The sequence below is a fragment of the Anabrus simplex genome, chromosome 9, assembly GCF_040414725.1.
Source record: "Anabrus simplex isolate iqAnaSimp1 chromosome 9, ASM4041472v1, whole genome shotgun sequence".
Classification (NCBI taxonomy): domain Eukaryota; kingdom Metazoa; phylum Arthropoda; class Insecta; order Orthoptera; family Tettigoniidae; genus Anabrus; species Anabrus simplex.
This window is the reverse complement of record NC_090273.1, coordinates 11752697-11772512: the sequence shown is the minus strand read 5'-3', so window position 1 is coordinate 11772512 and position 19816 is coordinate 11752697. Positions and strand designations below refer to the sequence as shown.

The window sequence follows — 19816 nt, the reverse complement described above, 5'->3', positions numbered from 1 at the left end:
TTCATTATCTCCAATTTATTCCTTACTATTTGTTCAAGACACCACAATATCATCAGCAAATAGCATTTCCTTCACATCACCAAATAACGCTTCCTTTCAGTCCTTCACATTATAAATGATAGTGGTTACAGCAGCCAGCCCCGCGGTGTAGGGGTAGCGTACCTGCCTCTTACCCAGAGGTCCCGGGTTCGATTCCCGGCCATGTAAGGGATTTTTACCTGCACCTGAGGGCTAGTTCGAGGTCCAATCAGCCTACATGATTGCAATTGAGGAGCTATCCGATGGTGAGATGCCGGCCCCAGTCTAGGAAGCCAAGAATAACGGCCAAGAGAATTTGTCTTGTTGACCACACGGCACCTCAATCTGTAGGCATTTGGCTTGAACGGTCATGGTAGGTCATGGTCCTTCGGAGATATTGCGCCATGGGGTTTGGTAACAGCACGCTTCCCTGTCTCAGCTAAAACATTCGCCATACACTGTTCATAGAACTCCCACCGCTTGTTTACCAACTGCCTCTCCTGCCTCGGTTTCCATACCTTTTCCCTGGGAACATTATCATATGCTTTTACTATATCAAGAAATGAAATCTTTGGCATACTCCAATGTCTTTCTACTAACTGTCTCATATTATAAAAGGGTTCTGCTGTTGATCTGTCATTTCTAAAGCCATGCTGCTCCTCTTCTAACTGTGTTTTAACCTTTCTATTATTTTTTCAACTTGTGATATGAATGTTGTTCCTCAATACTTACCACCTGCTTTCTTGTCCCCCTCTTTTAAACTGAAATTCCCTTTCCCCATTCTTCTGCCACACATTTCTGTTTCCATAGGGCCTATACACTTAACAATCTATACAGCCATTGCAGACTAACAGGTCCATCTGCCTCCTCCATATTCATGCTTATTTCATCTATCCCAACTGCTTTTCCCATTTTCAGTCCTTTGACTGGTAGTCAAATATTGCACAGCAATACTTATCTCTCTTAGTCCAAGTCATCACCCTGTACTTCTTTCCTTTTTTTTTTTTTTCCTCTCCACACAGTTTGTCAAATTACTTGTTCCATCTTTCCATATCTCTTCTGGCTGTGTTAACAGCTCTCCACCCTCCTTTGTCACCAGCTCTTTCTTTCCTCTTGCTCTTTGTAAGTCCATATAGCATCTTTTTACCCCCCATTAATATCTTCCTCCATTTCTTGTGTAAATTCCTCCCAACTTTTCTTCAACTAACATGTTTTTTTTAGATCTCCTTTTACTTTCCTGATATCTCCTTTTTCTTTCACTCTGTTCCATACTGGGCTGGGTTTCTTCTTTTCTCCCACTGCTTCTCATACCACCTTTCCTTTCTGTCCTGTGGATGTTCTCTGCACAATGTTGTACTAATGTCCCTTCTAACTTGGACCATTACTCTTCCACACTTCCCAATTCTGTGTATGAAACGTTATGTTGTATTTTATCTTTTAATTTCAATACCTTGATCGTCATATCCTTTTTTTCCATTTTCCCCAATTTCATCCTTCCTACCACTACTTGGTCTCCTTCAATAGCTGCCATGCCCAACAACTGTCCACAATTTATTGCCTTTGTCCTTCTCTCCCCCCAACCACATCTGTCAAGATCTATCTATCAATTTCTTTCACAAAAATCTACCAATTTGCTCCATTTATTTTCCTATATCCGTAAGATCCAATTACTTCTTCCTTCCCCAGGCTTTCGATTCACATCACTGCTTACACATCAGTAAGTTATCTTTCCAGTTTCTCGCAGAATACCTCAATGTCCTATTCTCTGTTTCCAATCTGGGGCGAATACACTTGCACTCCATTTTGCATTCTCATCGAAAGGTTCATCCTCCTATTGCTTTTGTAATTCAGCATACTTCTCAATCCCGTCCTTGCCTCTTGTCCACTACTCCAACACCATATGCATCCGAAACCGACTTTCAACCTATTCGGTCGTGTTACGTACAATTAGTACGTGTAGAAGAGATATTAAGTACAGAACAAAAATGGCCAACTGGACACCAGTGGGATCCGAACCCACAACCTCCCGATTTTGCGTAGATTGCTCTACCAATTGCGCTATGGTGGCCTAGGTCATCCTTGATCTGTTGGAAAGGATCTAAGCTACAGGTCTGGCACTACTGTACTGCCATCACACCGTAGAGTACGTATCCTTTCCTCATTTTTTCCCTTCCTTTTGCCTTCCACTTTACTTAGCTAAGTCTCATCACTGTAAATCATATTGAAAAAGTAGCAAGGATGGAGTATTTAAAATTAAATTTCCTACAAACATGTCCTTACACATTTTCTTCCTACTTTAATTTTGTGTGGCTATTTCTAGCCAAGTGCAGCCCTTGTAAGACAGACCCTCCGATGAGGGTGTGCGGCATCTGCCATGTGTAGGTAACTGCGTGTTATTATGGTGGAGGATAGTGTTGTGTGTGGTATGAGAGTTGCAAAGATGTTGGGGACAGCACAAACACCCAGCCCCCGAGCCATTGGAATTAACCAATGAAGGTTAAAAATCCCTGATCCGGCCAGGAATCAAACCCAGTACCCTCTGAACTGAAGGCCAGTACAATGACCATTCAGCCAACGAGTCGGATGTTTTCTTCCTAAGAAGCAGTTAACTAGGAAAAATGCTTTTCTGTCCTTTGGGCTCGTGCTTCATCCGATAAAAACCAAATTAACGAGTAGGGCAGAAGACAATGAGAGAAAAAGTCCAACAAGCAAAAAGCAATGTACGTTTTGGATCCTTAAAAGAATATGCCTATACACTCCCTTATCTGTTAGAAGCACAAGAATTGTAATTGTACTTCTGGTTAGATGGAAGGTTTGCCAGACAAAGTAAGATTCCCTGGCTACACACTAACTGATAAAGAGTCTAAGGAGAGAGATCAAACATGACAAGAGATGTTGGACCGTTTGCTGCTGTTATCAACAGTGTGCAAATCCGATTTCTGACGTCAATCCACATAGAGAAATGGGTACTGCTAACCCTCTCCCTTAAAGTTACATTTAAAATCTCAAACTGTTCTGTTTGTACAATGACAAGATGTTTTATAATCAAGTAAACACAAGAATTTCATCAATATTAGTTTTAGTATCTTTATTGTTAGTAAATACGTTTCAGGATTTTAAAAGTTTTAATAATACACATACATATTTTCTAGTAATCAATGTACATATTACTCAAGTTAGTTAAAGGTGTTAAGATAGTATATTTATAGAAATAACAATGTTTCACAACTTTTGGTCTGATCGATATGAAAACACAAAAACCACAATGTCATTCTCCTGGGATCCAAAACTCAAGTGCTCAAGTTCTTTGTTTGTCAACTGATATTTTAAAAATTCTGAGTAAAGTGTGCTTTCACCTTATCAACAGATTTAAGACTTTGAAGGACTGGTCACGATACAGGTTCCAACAGAACAATTTGTACGGTATTTTACAATCTGATATGGTTGTCTGCACCTTATTTTTAACACTTCCATGTATGTAGTGATTTAAATTACAATGTCAACTTCCCAATCACCATGATTTTAAATAAACATGCTCAATTCTACTAGCGTATTTATTTACTTTCATGAAATGTGTTTACCGGGGCTATCACAATTCAAAATTAAATCCAGGACAATTAGCAATGCAGACACAAATAAGTGAGAAATCAAGTCATACATACAGGATGTCGGTTTACTCCTCCTTAATACTACCTTATTTCTTGGACCGTAAGGCACTGCAGACCATAAGACGCTCCCTGATATTTTTATGAAAATTTAAGGAAAAATATAATTTTACTGTATTTTCAAACAAACTTTTACAGAAATTATTTAATTTGTATACAAACACAAATTACTGGTAGTGCAATACTGTCAATATTAAAAATCACTTTCATTCGTCACCCATAACACTTTTCTGAAATTTCACTTCTGATTCTTCAAACAGTATCATCAAGGCACTACTTATACTGCATCTCTTAAATGAATTGATGACAATTTCCTTTTTCTCTGGCTCCCGTAACATCTTCACCCATTCACAGACTAGTCCAACTGATGGACTTTTCATTCGCCCTGCTGGCATTAGATCGTGATGAAGTGTAGCCATCTATTTTGTCCATTATCCATACACAGATACCTAGAATGGTTTGTTTATTGAGACATCCAGTGACTGCAACTGACTTGCGAGACCTCCTGGAATGACCGCAAATTGAGTGTTCCCAGTCCCTCGTTCTCTGCTTTGTTGTATCTGCTGTGTGGGATTTGAACTGGTCCAACACAAGAAGGGATTTCTTTTTCAGGAGACCACTGGGACATTTAGCTCACAATTTCTCCAACCAATTTCTTCATTCCATTTTTCTCCATCCATCCCTTCTCTTCAACATGAAGGTCCTTGTGGAATTTTATTTCTGTTTCTTTTTTCCTCTTAAAAATTACCAATGGACCAATTTTGTACTATCTGCACAGCGAGACAACATGACAGTATAATGCGACTTTTCATGGCCGGATATTTTTATTGTGATGGTCTTAACTCCTTTACTGCCAACAGTTCTGTTTGATGGAACATCAAAGGTCAGGGGCACTTTGTCCATATTACCAACTAGACCGAGTTTGTTTTTGTGCATCGATCACAAAATTGTGAAATTCCAAAATTTTGGATTCATATTCCGCAGGTATATTTTGTGAAATTCTAGTGCAAGTTTGCATCGATAGTCCATGTCTCTTCACAAACTGGTAACACAAAGCACGTGTTGCCACAAAATCCACAATGTTAAAAAATGAGCAGCCACCCATCTCCTTACTTCACAGATTATCATTTTGGTGGACACAGAGGTGTCATTATTTCTGTGGTTTGTCACACATTCCTTCCTTTCTGACTCCAAAAGAGGCCATTTTTTCAGCATGTGTCCTAAGAGAATGTGTATTTTTTTTAGTAATTTTCTCGTTTTTGCCATTTGTGTTATCATTTTCTCAGTTGGTGGAGATCCAAATTGTCTTTCTGCTGCCCTATTACCATGTAATTTTGCATATTTCACAACTTTTAATTGAAATGTTATGTTACAAGAAACATCCATCCATTATCCCATTATCCATGCACAGATACCTACAATGGTTTGTTTATTGAGACATCCAGTGACTGCAACTGACTTGCGAGACCTCCTGGAATGCCCGCAAATTGAAATAAATTGTAATCTTGGTTCAATATGGACGAATAATGAAATTTATATACTTAACTGACACTGTGTACGGTAAACTGTCAACTACCAGAATTTACTCACCCTGAACTTCCTCTAAAAGGACACCGTTCAATGAAGGCTGTCATCTGGGCTGAAATTACCATTGATGCACACACAGAGCTTGTCGAGAATGGGAATATGACAGCCCACCAATACATCATGGAAATTTAGCAGATCACATGGTGCCTTTTGCAACTGTCATTGGCCAGAACTTCATCCTGGGCATGACAATGTTCGCCCACACAATTGCCGTCAGTGTATACGATACCTGCTTGCAGTCCCAACCTAAACTCAATAGAACGCGCCTGCGATATGCTTGGGAGACGTGCTAAGAGTCGTTCCCCGACGCACTGGTTCAACTTCAGGCTGCACTCCATGCAGAATGAGAACTTGCATCACAAGAGAACATTTGCTCACAGCTGTAACTGCAGCTACAGGTGGTAATATCTGTTACTGAGGCAAATGGACTGCAATGCAACATTTCAACACCTCGAAAATTCATGTTGGTGCACTATATTGATTGTCACGATCAATAACTTTTCTCAATTATGGCACTGAAACTTTTCAAACGGGCTAATTCATTTAAGATACATGGCCATATTCACGTAATGTCATATTTGAATTATCCAAGGTTTCAAATGGACGAAAATTAAAATCTGTCTGAAATATGTAGTGTTTAGTTTTTATTGCCAGTCAGTGTACTTTGTGTATCTCATACTGTCAAGGCAATCAGTTTTCAATAAAATAAAGTTCATTAATTGCCTGTTAAGTTGTGTTTAATATGTGCTTATGTTCGTTCTTACACGGAGGGGGTCCGTAAGTTTCACCACTCTTACAAACAGGTCCATGACACAAAAACAGTTCCTCTGTTCTACAGTGTTTAGAAGAACTGACAAATTTCCATATTTTGTCAATATCTACATATTCATTAATAAATGGTTAGCAAGTACAAATGAGTGCTCCAAGGTGTTCTTTGTTTGAAATTTAAACTGCCTTTTTGCTATTTGTTTAATGTCGCACTAACTTGAGTATATTTTTGTCAAAATTAGTACAGTTTCTGCAACACTTAACATCACACTGACTCAGAACGCCAGGACTAGCAGGGAAGTGGCTGCAGCCTAAATTGAGGTATAACCCCAGTATTTACCTCATGTGAAAATGGGAGACCACAGAAAACCACCTTTAGGACTCCCCACCATCTCACGGGACCCAAACATCATAGCAAACTTGTTCAGTCCGATAATGTAGGAAAGGTTTAGAAATGGAAAGAAAGCAAATTAGGGGCAGAAAAATGAGAAAGCACATAAAAATATCCTCAGGACTGCTGACTGTGGGGCTTGAATGCAATATCTCCCAAATGCAAGTTTATTTTTACCGCACAACCAACTTATTCAGTTCAACCCATCTTTTTTAACGCTTCTGGTTGTATCATTTATGACTGTGAAGTTAAGATTTAAACTGATATCAACAGCCCAATCAACTTCAAAGAACTAAATAATTTTCTTAAGTACAAAAATATGTTTAAATATATTTAGGGAGCCCCTTTAGTCTGAAACTTTGATCCACAACCTTTCAAATCACCCAACACAACCACTCAGCATTCAGATTCATCCACAGACTCAACAATACACCACTCTCCACAGAAGATTAAAATGAAGAGCTAATAAACCTTTAAGAATCTAGCAGTTGCTAATAATTACAACCAAACATTGACAGCCTCCAAACACAAAATAAAGAACAAAGACACATCATACTCACAAACTTACCTAAAAAAACCACAAAAGAACTATATTAAACTCTCAGAAACACCATATTAGTTGAAAAAGAACTAACAAAGGGACAAAAATGAGAATATATACAGCAGTTTAACTTCCCACTCTGATATGTGGACCAGGAAGCTGGACCCCGCAGACCGAACAGGAGAGAACACTTACAGAAATGAAGTTCATGAGGGATATCAGGATACAAAGAGTGTGTCAGTCAAGAACCACAGACCAGTGTCACTGAGAGAAAAGTACAAGATGGTTCGGACAGAAGAAGAAAACCAACATAAGTATGATATATGAAGCCAGACCATAGGTGGCAAGCAGAAGAAGACAACCAGGTTAAATAAACCGAAACCAATATATTTCTATATTAACCCAGAAGAGAGAAAACTCCAGATGATGTAAACGGATTGGCTCTCGGCTGAATTTCTTATGAGAAGTGGCTGGAATGATCTGATAAGGGAAAAGAAGAAGCAGCAGTCTAAAAACTCAAATCATTCGGAACAAAAAAAATAATACTCAGCATAATTCAACCAAGCCAGAACACTAACATATGGAGAGCGATTCAAAATGCTTCATTGTCAGTTCTGCATTGTTTAGGAATGTTTTGGAAAAATAAAATAAACTGTCCATTATGTCACACTTGACATGCCCAGGCTTGGGTTGTCCTAGGACTATAAGTTCCTATTTGAAAGTAGTTGTATTTCGCTCCCCTCTATGGGCTACTTTGGTTTGTCTGCAACCTTTTTAATCACCCTGTATCGCTCACCTGGTGATAGTATAAACTAAAGTGCAGTGTGAATTTCCCATGTCTTACAATGGATATACAACTGGAACTGAACACATCAAAACACACTAACATAGAACAGAATCTCCATTTGTCAACCATTGATGAAATCATGCATACAAAGTCATCAACACACGTATGGAAATTTTCCCCGTGAATCATAACGGCCACACTCAAAAAACATAAAATATACATATTCTCCCTCAAAGCAATAACATGTATTACTGTATATGATAAGATCATACAAAATAGCCTATCTAACCCAAATGTTTGTGTTCCTGTACCAACTGCAGTCATTAGAAGGTAACTTGTATTCCATTAAAACTGCAGTGTAGTAATCACTTCCACTGTTAACGTGTATACACTATGCCTACTGCAATGCTGGTGATGTTTGATTCTATCCCCAGCAGTTCAGTTCATCTGGAACTGGAATGACCCACCTTCTGGTAAAATTCAGGGTCAATGATGGGTGCCAATTGAAGTCCTACTTGGTAAGGGGATCATACCGAAAAAGTTCAATTTAAGTTGAGGTTAAGAATTCACTGTAAATATGCTGAAATGATTGCTAAAGAGTGTGTGTCATTAAAATTAATGAGGTCAATTCATGCAGAATGTCACACTGACCTCTTTCCTGTATACATGCCAAGCAAAGCAAGGTAGCCAAAGAACATCACAGAGAGCTTGTGGAAGCTGCAGGGTGGAACAATGTCCTTCCGTACCAAACGTTGCAAGATGGACAGCAGCATTTCAGCACGGACATCAAACAATGCAATGGTCCGGAAGACCTGTTAGTGTCCATAGTGATGCATCCCGTGTAGTAACTACCCAGTGCATGGACGTCGACAGAAAATGGACACTACTTGAGTTACAAACAGGCAGTGCAAAACAAACCATCCACAGAATTTTATTTTATGGGAAGATCTTAATCTGCAGAAAACTGCATCACAGTGGGTGCCACTTACTCTCACGGACGTGCAAGAGCGGACACGGTACCACTTGGTAAGCTACTGGCAGGAAGGCGATTTCGCCGCCATCCCCTAAAGTGAAAAAACCATTGCGTGGGAGACGGTTTGGTACGCGAGAGGACATCGTCAATGCTGTGAAGCACTAGACTTCAGACTGGTATCAGACATCTCCCGCATCGTTGGCAACATGTTGTGCACAATCTAGGGGACTACTTCGAGGGTTACCATTAAAGTTACTGTACTCTATAAAAAATAAACATTGTACAACACAAGGATTTAATGGCCGACACCTGGTAAACCTACTCAGCTTTATTCATTCCTGCAGTATATTTTCATTTGTCTGGTAGATCCTGCATTCATGCAAAAATAAAAAGAAATAGTTGCCATGACTTATGCCCCAACTCTCGTATCACCATTGGCTGGGATGAGTAACATCTGGTACCCACCATCTTGAAGTTTATTCACCTTTCTGAGGACAACTGCAAAGCTGTAAGGGTACTGTACTGCTGCATTGATCTAACATTCCCCCATATTCTGTTAGCCTACAGATAGGAAAGGCTGCAGGAGTTACGGAAACATAAAATTAATAAAATACAACAGAATTCCTGTGTTTTATAGGGCTCTTTAGAAAGTTAACTGGGTAAAAATATACTATAGGGCTCTCAAATACCACAGCTGCAGACTCCTGCTGCTCAATGTTCTTTTGTTGCTAACTGCTGGTAGAGAGTCTGCCTCTTACTTGGAGGCCTCAGCTACAATTCCTAGCCATGTGAGGAACTTTAATTTGGGTGTGAGGACTTCTTTGTGGTCCACTCAGCCTAGATGGACAACTAAGGAGCTATCTGACGGTGGAATAGCGGCTCCAGTCTAGAAAGCCAAGAATAATGGCAGAGTGTGTTCGCTAACCTGACCATGCATCACCTCATGACGTGTAGGCCTTCTTGGTAGGACCGAGATTACTTAGCAAGCCAAAACCCATCAGGGCTGTGATGCCATGGGGTAGGTTTATTGGTTTGGGTTATCTAGTGGCTTATTTTTGATACCAACTGCTGACCAGATTGTCGTAGCAACATCCCATCCCATTGGTCTAAATCGTCAGGGGTGCATAGTAGAGGCTGTCCGGCAAATGAGGGAAGTGCAGTGCACTCGTGTGCCTCTTCATTTTGATAAGAACCTGGCCAATTCATGTGTCGCGGTTGGTAATCACACCTATCTGTATTGAATTATGGGAAGGACTTCTAATTTAATGGAACTCAGCCAATGGCGGAGACTGTTGAAGCAAGTGGTAGTGAAAATATTGCACGATTTATGACATTTTCCTTAAAAGTAAACACATTTTTCGGGTCGGATAGTTGGAACCCTAGCCTTGGCAGTGATCACATCTCTCTCCAACAAGTAATAAAAGATTAAGATAAAATGTATATGATTAACATTTTAAAATAATGTAATTTATGCTAAGAGCCCAATTATAATATAGTGTTACCATAAACTGGAATGAACTGCAGACAACAGTTAAAAGTGTAATACTGCCACATTAAGTAACTTCGTAGCAAGATTATTTTAAAAATCTTGATCAGTGCAGAATTTTCAGGTTCTAAAACTTATGTTAAGCAGTTATGAAGTGAAGTATGCCTACTTGTGGTAGCCAAGGAGACCAAGCAATCTTGCATAAAAATTGAAAAGGCTTGTAAAACGTTCACTTTATCACTGCAGAAAGTCCGACACCGTACAAAATCTATAGGCCTACAACCTATGTGCTTTTAGTTCTTTCATATTCTGGACGGGAATGGTGATAATGACTGATTTAAGTGACAAAATTATCATACGCACATTAAAAAGACCAGTTCTAATCTTGCAAAGAATTAGGATACCAATTGTAGAATTTCAAGTCCAAGACAACAGGACAAAAAGCAAAAGGACACTGAGGCACCGTAGGTCACAAAAGTCTAATTCAGTCTCCACTGAAAGAGAGTTCACCAACGATGGCTGGGCAAGAAATATGACAAAAGAAAGACACTACAAAGTACTGGAAGCAATGCAAGGCTCAGCTTGGGTCCCACGAATGCCACACATAAGACACAAGCCCCTTGAGATCTGAATGACGAACCTTCACAAAGGACAACTTTCTCCCCATCACTAGAGCGCTGAACAGGTGCGGATATCCACGAAGTTAGTGTTTTGGCGGATACAAACTGTATGGCAGTGCGGATAATTTTGCTGATAATTTCTAAATAATGACGTTTATTGATTTTCACTCAGGCATACTCTTGTTTTTGCTTGTGGTTAGGCAACCCTTGGCATAGTATGGGAGAATAGTGATATATAAAGAGCCTTGACACCATAGAGCCGTAAATCTGACCTAAGCCTGACTAGCTCTTGCCCTCAATTAGTGAAAGGAAGAAACAAAGGACAATACGTTGGTAGTTGTCGCAAGAGAAAATCCCTCATAAACTTGTGATTGTAGGGGTTCTAGTTCCGGTGTCAGGCCTAATGTATTATGTTTAACAGATATATCAGTTTCAATACCATGGGTGTAATATACTGTAGTTAAATATTTAAATTATCCACGGATAACCATTTGCGGATGCGGATATTATTTAGTATACAATTATAAATAGGAAAAGACTTTCACCTTATCAATACTTATTTATTGTAATTATTTACTACAGTACCGGTTTCGACCCCCACACATTTGTTATCATATGGCATTCCCCAGACAAAGTAACTTCAATCATTGCTTCATGATCTATATGTGAATGTATTGTTCAGCTGAAGATGACCCAAAAAGAGGGTCGAAACCAGTACTGTAGTAAATAATTACCGAGCTCGATAGCTGCAGTCGCTTAAGTGCGGCCAGTATCCAGTAATCGGGAGATAGTGGGTTCGAACCCCACTGTCGGCAGCCCTGAGGATGGTTTTCCGTGGTTTCCCATTTTCACACCAGGCAAATGCTGGGGCTGTACCTTAATTAAGGTCACAGCCACTTCCTTCCCATTCCTAGGCCTTTCCTATCCCATCGTCGCCATAAGACCTATCTGTGTCTGTGCGACGTAAAGTAAATAGTACTAAATAATTACAATAAATAAGTATTGATAAGGTGGAAGTCTTTTCCTATTTATAATTGTGTAGTTTGTCAATACGGATATGAAGATCATAGATTACGATTATTTAGTATATTCGCGCAGGGCTCTACCCATCACTCTGCCCTCCAAGTAGCACCCGATTCCCATTCTTCTTCCAGTAAATCGAACTGGAATTCACATGGAGAGAATCAAAACACGTGCATGAGGAGATGGACTTCATAGAAAACTGAGGAGCAATCATTCGGGACCTAAAAAAAAGACAACATCCCAGCATATGCTTCAAGTTGAAATAGTACAAGTAACAGTAAATAAAATCTGAAGTTGGCAAATGATCGGATTCACATCCAACTGTCTCCTAAAACCATACTGTAATAACTATTGTAAAAGTGCATAGTGCAACCATCTATCCCTCTGACTGGCTCCCCAGGCGAGTGGTTGGTGTCTTGGCCTTCGGGCCTAGAGTTCGATTCCTGGCTGGGACGTGGATTTTAATCTCAAGCTGTTAATTCCCTTGACATGGAGACTGGGTGTTTATGCTGTCTTCAACACTCCTGTAACTCTCACACAACAGTTCCACCACAGTAACAAACAGCTTCCCACAAACTTCAGACAACACTCACCCTTATCGCAGGGTCTGCACCAAGCTACCAACAGCCACACAATCAACGTTAACACCCTTCGCCTCACAAATATCTAAGTGTACGAAGAACACCGCATCGCTGATGCAGGGAGCGAACAAAAGGATTGATATTGCAATTAACAAACAAATGGGCACAGTAGAAATTATCGATCCAATTGTAAGGTCTGAAACTTAGATCCCACAGCCAACTGAAGTTAATGTTCAAAATCTGATAAATACCAGCCAATTGTTCTGCTGACAAAGAACCCATCCCCCAGAAATGTAAGGATTTGCGAACTGTCATCCTGGTGAGCCATGCTGAAACTCTTTCTGAAGAACAACATGCCAGAATCTATCAGAAGTGTGAAGAATACACAGGTGAAACACAATGTGGATTCTGTAACTCCCTGGGCACCCACTAGGCTCTCTTTGCATTGGAAGTACTCGTTCAGAGATGCAGAGATGAGAGTTGTAACATGTTTGTTTCAAGAAATTTCATCGCTGTTAGCCCCAGATGATCAAAGCCCTTCGTATAGTAGGTGTGCATGAAAATTACTTCAGACTTGCCACAAATCTCTACTGGTACCACCACAAGCAAGTCCAAGTCGAATACTAGGTGACCGAGTTAGTAGAAATACGTAGGGGCATCTCAGAAGGTTAAGTACTTCTACCTACACTATTCAGTATTTACTCTGAGGAGATCTTCACAGAAGTTTTGACTGGTCTACACATAGGCATCCGAACTGGGGAGTACTTGAGCAACCTACGGTACACAAACAACACGGTCCTGCTAGCCACTTACTTCAGGGATCTGCAATTATTATAGATGGACTGAGTGAGAACTGCAAGCAAAGCTTCCAGATTAGAACTAAATACTAAAATGTCCAGATTCATAGTCATAAACCGCACATAAACTGCAGGCACGGTGATGACAGGAATTGAAGAAATTGAGACAGTTGACAAATTTATCTACCTAGGAAGCAGTCTCAACACACAGTGGGACCCTAAGCAGAAATCGAAGTCCGAATAGAAATCGCCAGATCGACCTTCATTAAAATGAGACCCTTCCTGTGCTCCACAGTTTCTATCGAACTTTGTCAAGTGTTATGTCTACCTTGTTCTGTTGTATGGAGTAGATGTGTGGACACTGAAGCAAGCTACCAAGAGGATGTGGATTTACAGAAGGCTGCTCATACTTATCGGCACACTTTATATTGGTGCATTTGTGTACGGGGGTGAGGAGTAAGCAGGGAACTGTCGTAGTTCCGGTAGTGCTGCCAACTGAATGAAAATGAAATCTGAATTGAATCGAGAATATGATAGATCGATATGAAGTTTCTAAACTGTTATTATCTTAAGCCAATAACTGTGTCACATACACATTATCTAACATTATATAACATTTCTCGCTGCGAATCTTGTTCCTAGCATGAATTCTATCATTTGGCTTTGCTGTGTAAACAACAACAGTACTAGTACGTAAAGCGTATGCCAGAATGTTGCACAACGATGCTCAAGTGATTCATAGTTTGTGTTTCAAAGGTTGCCAGTACGAATCTCGAAGATTGCCAAGATCGACCGATTCAGCACTAGGGTGTAAATGCACCAAGATAAAGTGTGCCGATAATACCTTGGATGGACCATGTGACTAACATCGTAGTCCTACAACAGATCAGCCATGATAAAGAACTGATGAAAATAGTGAAGAAGCGGAAACTAGAATATTTCGGATAAGTCATCCACAATGTGAAAAAATACTGAATACTCCAACACGTTATACAAGGCAAGATGTTTGCAAAAAGTCCTGGACACCATCCAATCTCCTTGCTGCAAAACCTTTGTCAATGGTTTGAACAGGGATCTGCCGAGCCATTCCGAAGATCTATAAACAAAACTACAATAGGCCTGATGACCGCCAAAATCCGGACCGGGTAAGGCATGAGAAGGAGGAGAGGAAGAAGAAAAAGAAGGATGAGGTCATTTCTTCCTTACATTATATTGTGTAAAGGAGATAGATGTCACTGGTCTCTTCTGTGCTGCTGTGGGGACTATTCCACAGTCCTTTGTGAAGTGGCAGCAGAAATTTAAGTTTCCCAAGGTCCTTCAAAATCAAATTGACACCTCAATAATCAAGTATTTCACTAGAAATACTTCAGCATCATTCATATGATGCAAGTTAAATTGCACTTTAGAAGTCTACTCCTCAAGCTTGCTCATATTTGTATGGTAATGATAACCATTTCCTAGGCTACATATATTACTTTATTCTTATATACTGTACTTGTGAGCTATTAGGTTAGGTCAGATAATAAAAATTGTAATAATAATAATAATAATAATAATAATAATAATAATAATAATAATAATAATATCTGTCCCTCCCTTCATTTATGTTTACAAATATCCTGCAAATACAGTATCTCTCTGTTTAAACATTAAGACATTTTCCCCAAGTGATCAGAGTTGTTGCAATTGTTATAGGCCTATATTCATAACTGGTCTAAAAACAAGCACTGAAAATTTCTTGAAAAAACCCTTGGTTATGGTGGTTGTGGTAGACATATCAAATTAAAGTTAATAATAATAATAATAATAATAATAATAATAATAATAATAATTTCGGATGGCTATTTCTAACCGACTGCAGCCCTTGTAAGGCAGACCCTCCAATGAGGGTGGATGCATCTACCGTGTGTAGATAACTGTGTGTTATTGTGGTGGAGGATAGTGTTATGTGTGGTGTGCGAGTTGCAGGGATGTTGGGGTCAGCACAAACACCCAGACCCAAGGTTAAAATTCCCAACCCGGCTGGGAATCGAACCCGGGACCTTCTGAACCGAAGGCCAGTACGCCGACCATTCAGCTGAGTCGGACAAAATGAAGTTTAATATGCCTAAATAAATTTGAAAGGGAAGGAAAAGGAAAATACGAATTTAGTAGTAGTAGGTACCTTTCATCACTGACATGGTATAGTTAAATAGTACCGCCACTTTCACTTGTAGGAATACGAGATGTCATGTTAAAATATATATATGAGATCTGACATTGTTGCACAATCAAACTTCCTAGTATGTCTCAGATGTTAGCCAAGGTCGTAAGAACCTTTGTGCAACCCACACAAGGCCTACAGTACACAAAGAAAAGGGATCAATAAATCACCTGGAGACACCAACAAGGCCTGTCATATCAAAGTAAATCACTTAATATTCCCTACATGATGACAAATATGATCCACTAACCACAAAATTCGAAAATACATTTCAATAATCGTAATTCATTCACCTCCCTACCATGATAACATTAACAACAATGGTTGATAAACAACATAATACATGCAATGTGGCATAATCAACAGAAAAATGATTAACGGATTACTTACATTATACAATACTCCAATATTCGCATTTAAAGAAGGTATTTAAAACGTGGAAAAGCAACGTTATGGAATTCTTGGAATAGGTCGTGACCCAAGGAAGTCATTTTCTTATACACAATACACAAATTACGTACAAACGAAACTTTTTGCTTTTTGTAACCAAAGCTGTAGATCCTATTACGTTCTGACATTCATATTTCTGGATCTAACACAGAAATAACACAGACCAAAAATATGATTCACTCGACAATGTACAGTCACGAAACAGTAATATTTTTATTAATAAAGGCGTTCCAACGAAACGAGAATATTACTCGAAATACCGATATACTAAAACCACTACGCAGTGACATATGAAAGAATCAAGACAGGTTATGACAAGTATGGATCGAAGTATCTGACAGCTGACATCGCAGAGCACAGCTGTAATAAACAAAGTACACTACTACAAATTCTGGATACAGTAAACAGATCATCAATATAATTACGGGAAAAATCATTATAAATTCTAGATCTAAACCTTTAAAAATTTCCAGGGTAGAATTCACTCATAAAATAAATTGATGACAAAAAATAACAGTAAACATACTCAAGCCCAATAGTTTTCAAATGTTGCCCAATAAGTCGCACAATGTCTTGGCTGGTCTTGTCCATTATCTTTGGAGTAATGTCTCCATTTGGTCCTCCGTTAATTGCGTTACTTTCAGGCGAAACGTCCGTCCCATTCTGTTGACTTGTATGCTCTGAATGCTCTTCGGACACTCCATTGCGTTGCGTACAGCCATTTGCTGCTTGCTGCATTGTAGCGTCCAAAGTACGCGATTTTTTTCGCGGTGGCGGAGCAAGCCCACCGTCGTCCGACTCTCCGCTCGAGGCCAGGCTTGCTAACGGGTCGCCGTGATGGAATTTTTTGGGGCACACAATATTTCCCGAAGAAATTTTGTGCGAATCCAATGTCACCACTCACACAACACACCACCTTCGCCACACAGCTGAGCAATGTTTAGATTGTGACGTCATGTACAAGGACCTGGGCAATAGCTTCACGGGCTAGCACGGCACAGGACAATGATATGTGTATTTCTACGCTAAGTGCGAGTATATAGCGTGATCGTGGTCTTTCTGTTTGTTCTACTACAACCCAGGAGATAGCGTGCAGCGCGTATGGATTATCAGGAAATTACATTGTAGTTGAAAAATTTTACTACAGATAGCAAGAGTATCTACTCCACAGCTATATCGATCTCGCAGTCGAGCATCGTGAGATCAATCTCTGAGATGCAGAGGGGAAAACTTTTAAGATGTATATTATTACTAGCTTACACTTTTGTATGAATTGTTTATTTGTGAGACTTTATCGTCGATTTTCTATATATTAGTTTATCACACTTACATGTTACATAAAGAGCAAAATTCATGAAAAAGAACTACGTACTCTCATGGAATATAACTATCGAAATTTTAATTCTACGTAAGTGGTAGGTATATAATTGTAAAATAAAGATTTCTTTTAATTGTTCTGGATAGTCCATATTTTGTACACGAAATGTTCCAACTAGTGTTGTAATTTACCGTTAATGGCAATAATTGGAGTTCAGTACTGTTACCTTATATTACATTACATCGTTCTCGATGGCTTGAAATATCGGAGAATGATCTTCACCTACAGACTTTGTGTTTGGAAAATAGACTGAAGTTGTTTCTGGTCAGAAGACTCAATACAATGTTGTGTATTCATTCAATCACACTTTTCAAAATCAGTTAGGATATTCACCGTTACATCTTGCGACAGTTGCATTGCTCTGTCCAAATACTGTATATAGACTAAAATAGATAAAAACATCGCATGTTATCAGACAGTTTGCATACCATACACCTACCGGTACTATAAGCGAACGGGCTATATTTCTCATAAATTACGCAATGTTAGTTTAGGGGTACAAAAGTTATTCCATTTTAGTTATCACTGTTATTAGTCATATTTGGATTCTGGTAGACCTTGCACAATACTGAGTTGGATTAACGCAGAAAAGAGATGGCAGCCCTGTGATATGTTGTCGGAAACTCGTTATTATCTTTCTGACTACCGGTATCCCTCAGTAGGAGGGCATCATTGGCGTGTACTGAGAGCTAGCAAGGCTATCGGTGAAGCTCAAACCTCAATTGAGAATGATGGAAGTATAAAGCACATTATAATGTAAGCATCTGACACATTTTTCCATTTACAAAACTTGAAAGCAGCGAGAAAACACGTCGCTCGTATTTCTGAAAGCTAGGCATCGGAGACTGATATCGCAGCCCAGACTCTCGTCCCTCTCCCCTCTACTCACCCCACGCGACTTGTTGCTGTATATCGGATACCGGGGTGATAGGTGTGCTAGGCTTCGGCAAATACAGTCTCTACTGTGTTTGGCTTCGGTCCGTCACATCGCCAGGTAGATTTGCTAAAATGGAATGCAGTCTTTCAGGTCCTTTTTTGTTGGTTGGAATCAATCAATCAATCAATCAATCAATACTCATCTGCATTTAGGGCAGTCGCCCAGGTGGCAGATTCCCTATCTGTTGTTTTCCTAGCCTTTTCCCAAATGATTTCAAAGAAATTGGAAATTTATTGAACATCTCCCTTGGTAAGTTATTCCAATCCCAACTCCCCTTCCTATAAATGAATATTTGCCCCAGTTTGTCCTCTTGAATTCCAACTTTATCTTCATATTGTGCTCTTTCCTACTTTTATAAACGCCACTCAAACTTATTCGTCTACTAATGTCATTCCACGCCATCTCTCCGCTGACAGCTCGGAACATACCACTTAGTCAAGCAGCTCTCCCTCTTTCTCTCAATTCTACCCAGCCCAAACTTTGCAACATTTTTGTAACGCTACTCTTTTGTCGGAAATCACCCAGAAAAATCGAGCTGCTTTTCTTTAGATTTTTCCAGTTCTTGAATCAGGTAATCCTGGTGAGGGTCCCATACACTGGAACCATACTCTAGTTGGGGTCTTACCAGAGACTTATAAGCCCTCTCCTTTACATCCTTACTACAACCCCTAAACACCCTCATAACCATGTGCAGAGATCTGTACCCTTTATTCACAATCCCATTTATGTGATTACCCCAGTGAAGATCTTTCCTTATATTAACACCTAGATACTTACAATGATCCCCAAAAGGAACTTTCACCCCATCAACGCAGTAATTAAAACTGAGAGGACATTTCCTATTTGTGAAACTCACAACCTGACTTTTAACCCCGTTTGTCAACATATTATTGCCTGCTGTCCATCTCACAACATTTTCGAGGTCACGTTGCAGTTGCTCACAATCTTGTAACTTATTTATTACTCTATAGAGAATAACATCATCCGCAAAAAGCCTTACCTCTGATTCCACTCCTTTACTCATGTCATTTATATTTATTAGAAAACATAAAGGTCCAATAATCCTGCCTTGAGGAATTCCCCTCTTAATTATTACAGGGTCAGATAGAGCTTCACCTACTCTCGAACCCGTCCTCATGGGTCGGTCACCACCACTGATCTCCCGAGGAAGCTAATAAACCAGTGAACGATGGATACGACCGCTGTAAAATTCAGCATTTGTATTTAATAATAATAATAATAATAATAATAATAATAATAATAATAATAATAATAATAATAATAGTGCATGGCATCTGTATAGGCTTGGTGGTATCTTAATGAGGATAAAATGAATGGTGAAGAAGTTATAAATATCCAGTCCCCAAGCCAGGGGAATTAACAGTATGAGGGGGTTGATTATGACAATTCAACCGGGTCATCAGACCAAAGGCAAGCATTCTATCCATTTAGCCACAAAACCGGACTTTAATTTGCTAAACCTTAGGCTACCATTGGCATTGGCAGTAGCAGAGACCAGGGCAGTAGATTGTGAAGCAGCCTTCACAACGTAACAGACTTCTCCGTTGGATATTGGCTGCAGCTCAAAACACTGAAGGCTTGACGTTCACT

The 19816-nt window shown here is 39.5% G+C and overlaps 1 protein-coding gene across 3 annotated transcripts in view; it reads right to left on the bottom strand.

The window, feature by feature from the left end:
• LOC136881201 (WD repeat-containing protein 26) overlaps window positions 1-16846 on the bottom strand; it is a 158063-nt gene extending 141217 nt beyond the window's left edge. For all 3 annotated transcript variants that reach the window (XM_067153909.2, XM_067153910.2, XM_067153911.2), the window contains exon 1: window positions 16417-16846. In XM_067153909.2, the coding sequence (XP_067010010.2) occupies window positions 16417-16628 (212 nt within the window). In that variant the 5' untranslated portion in view covers window positions 16629-16846. The remainder of the gene's footprint in view (window positions 1-16416) is intronic.
• Window positions 16847-19816: the final 2970 nt, after the last annotated feature.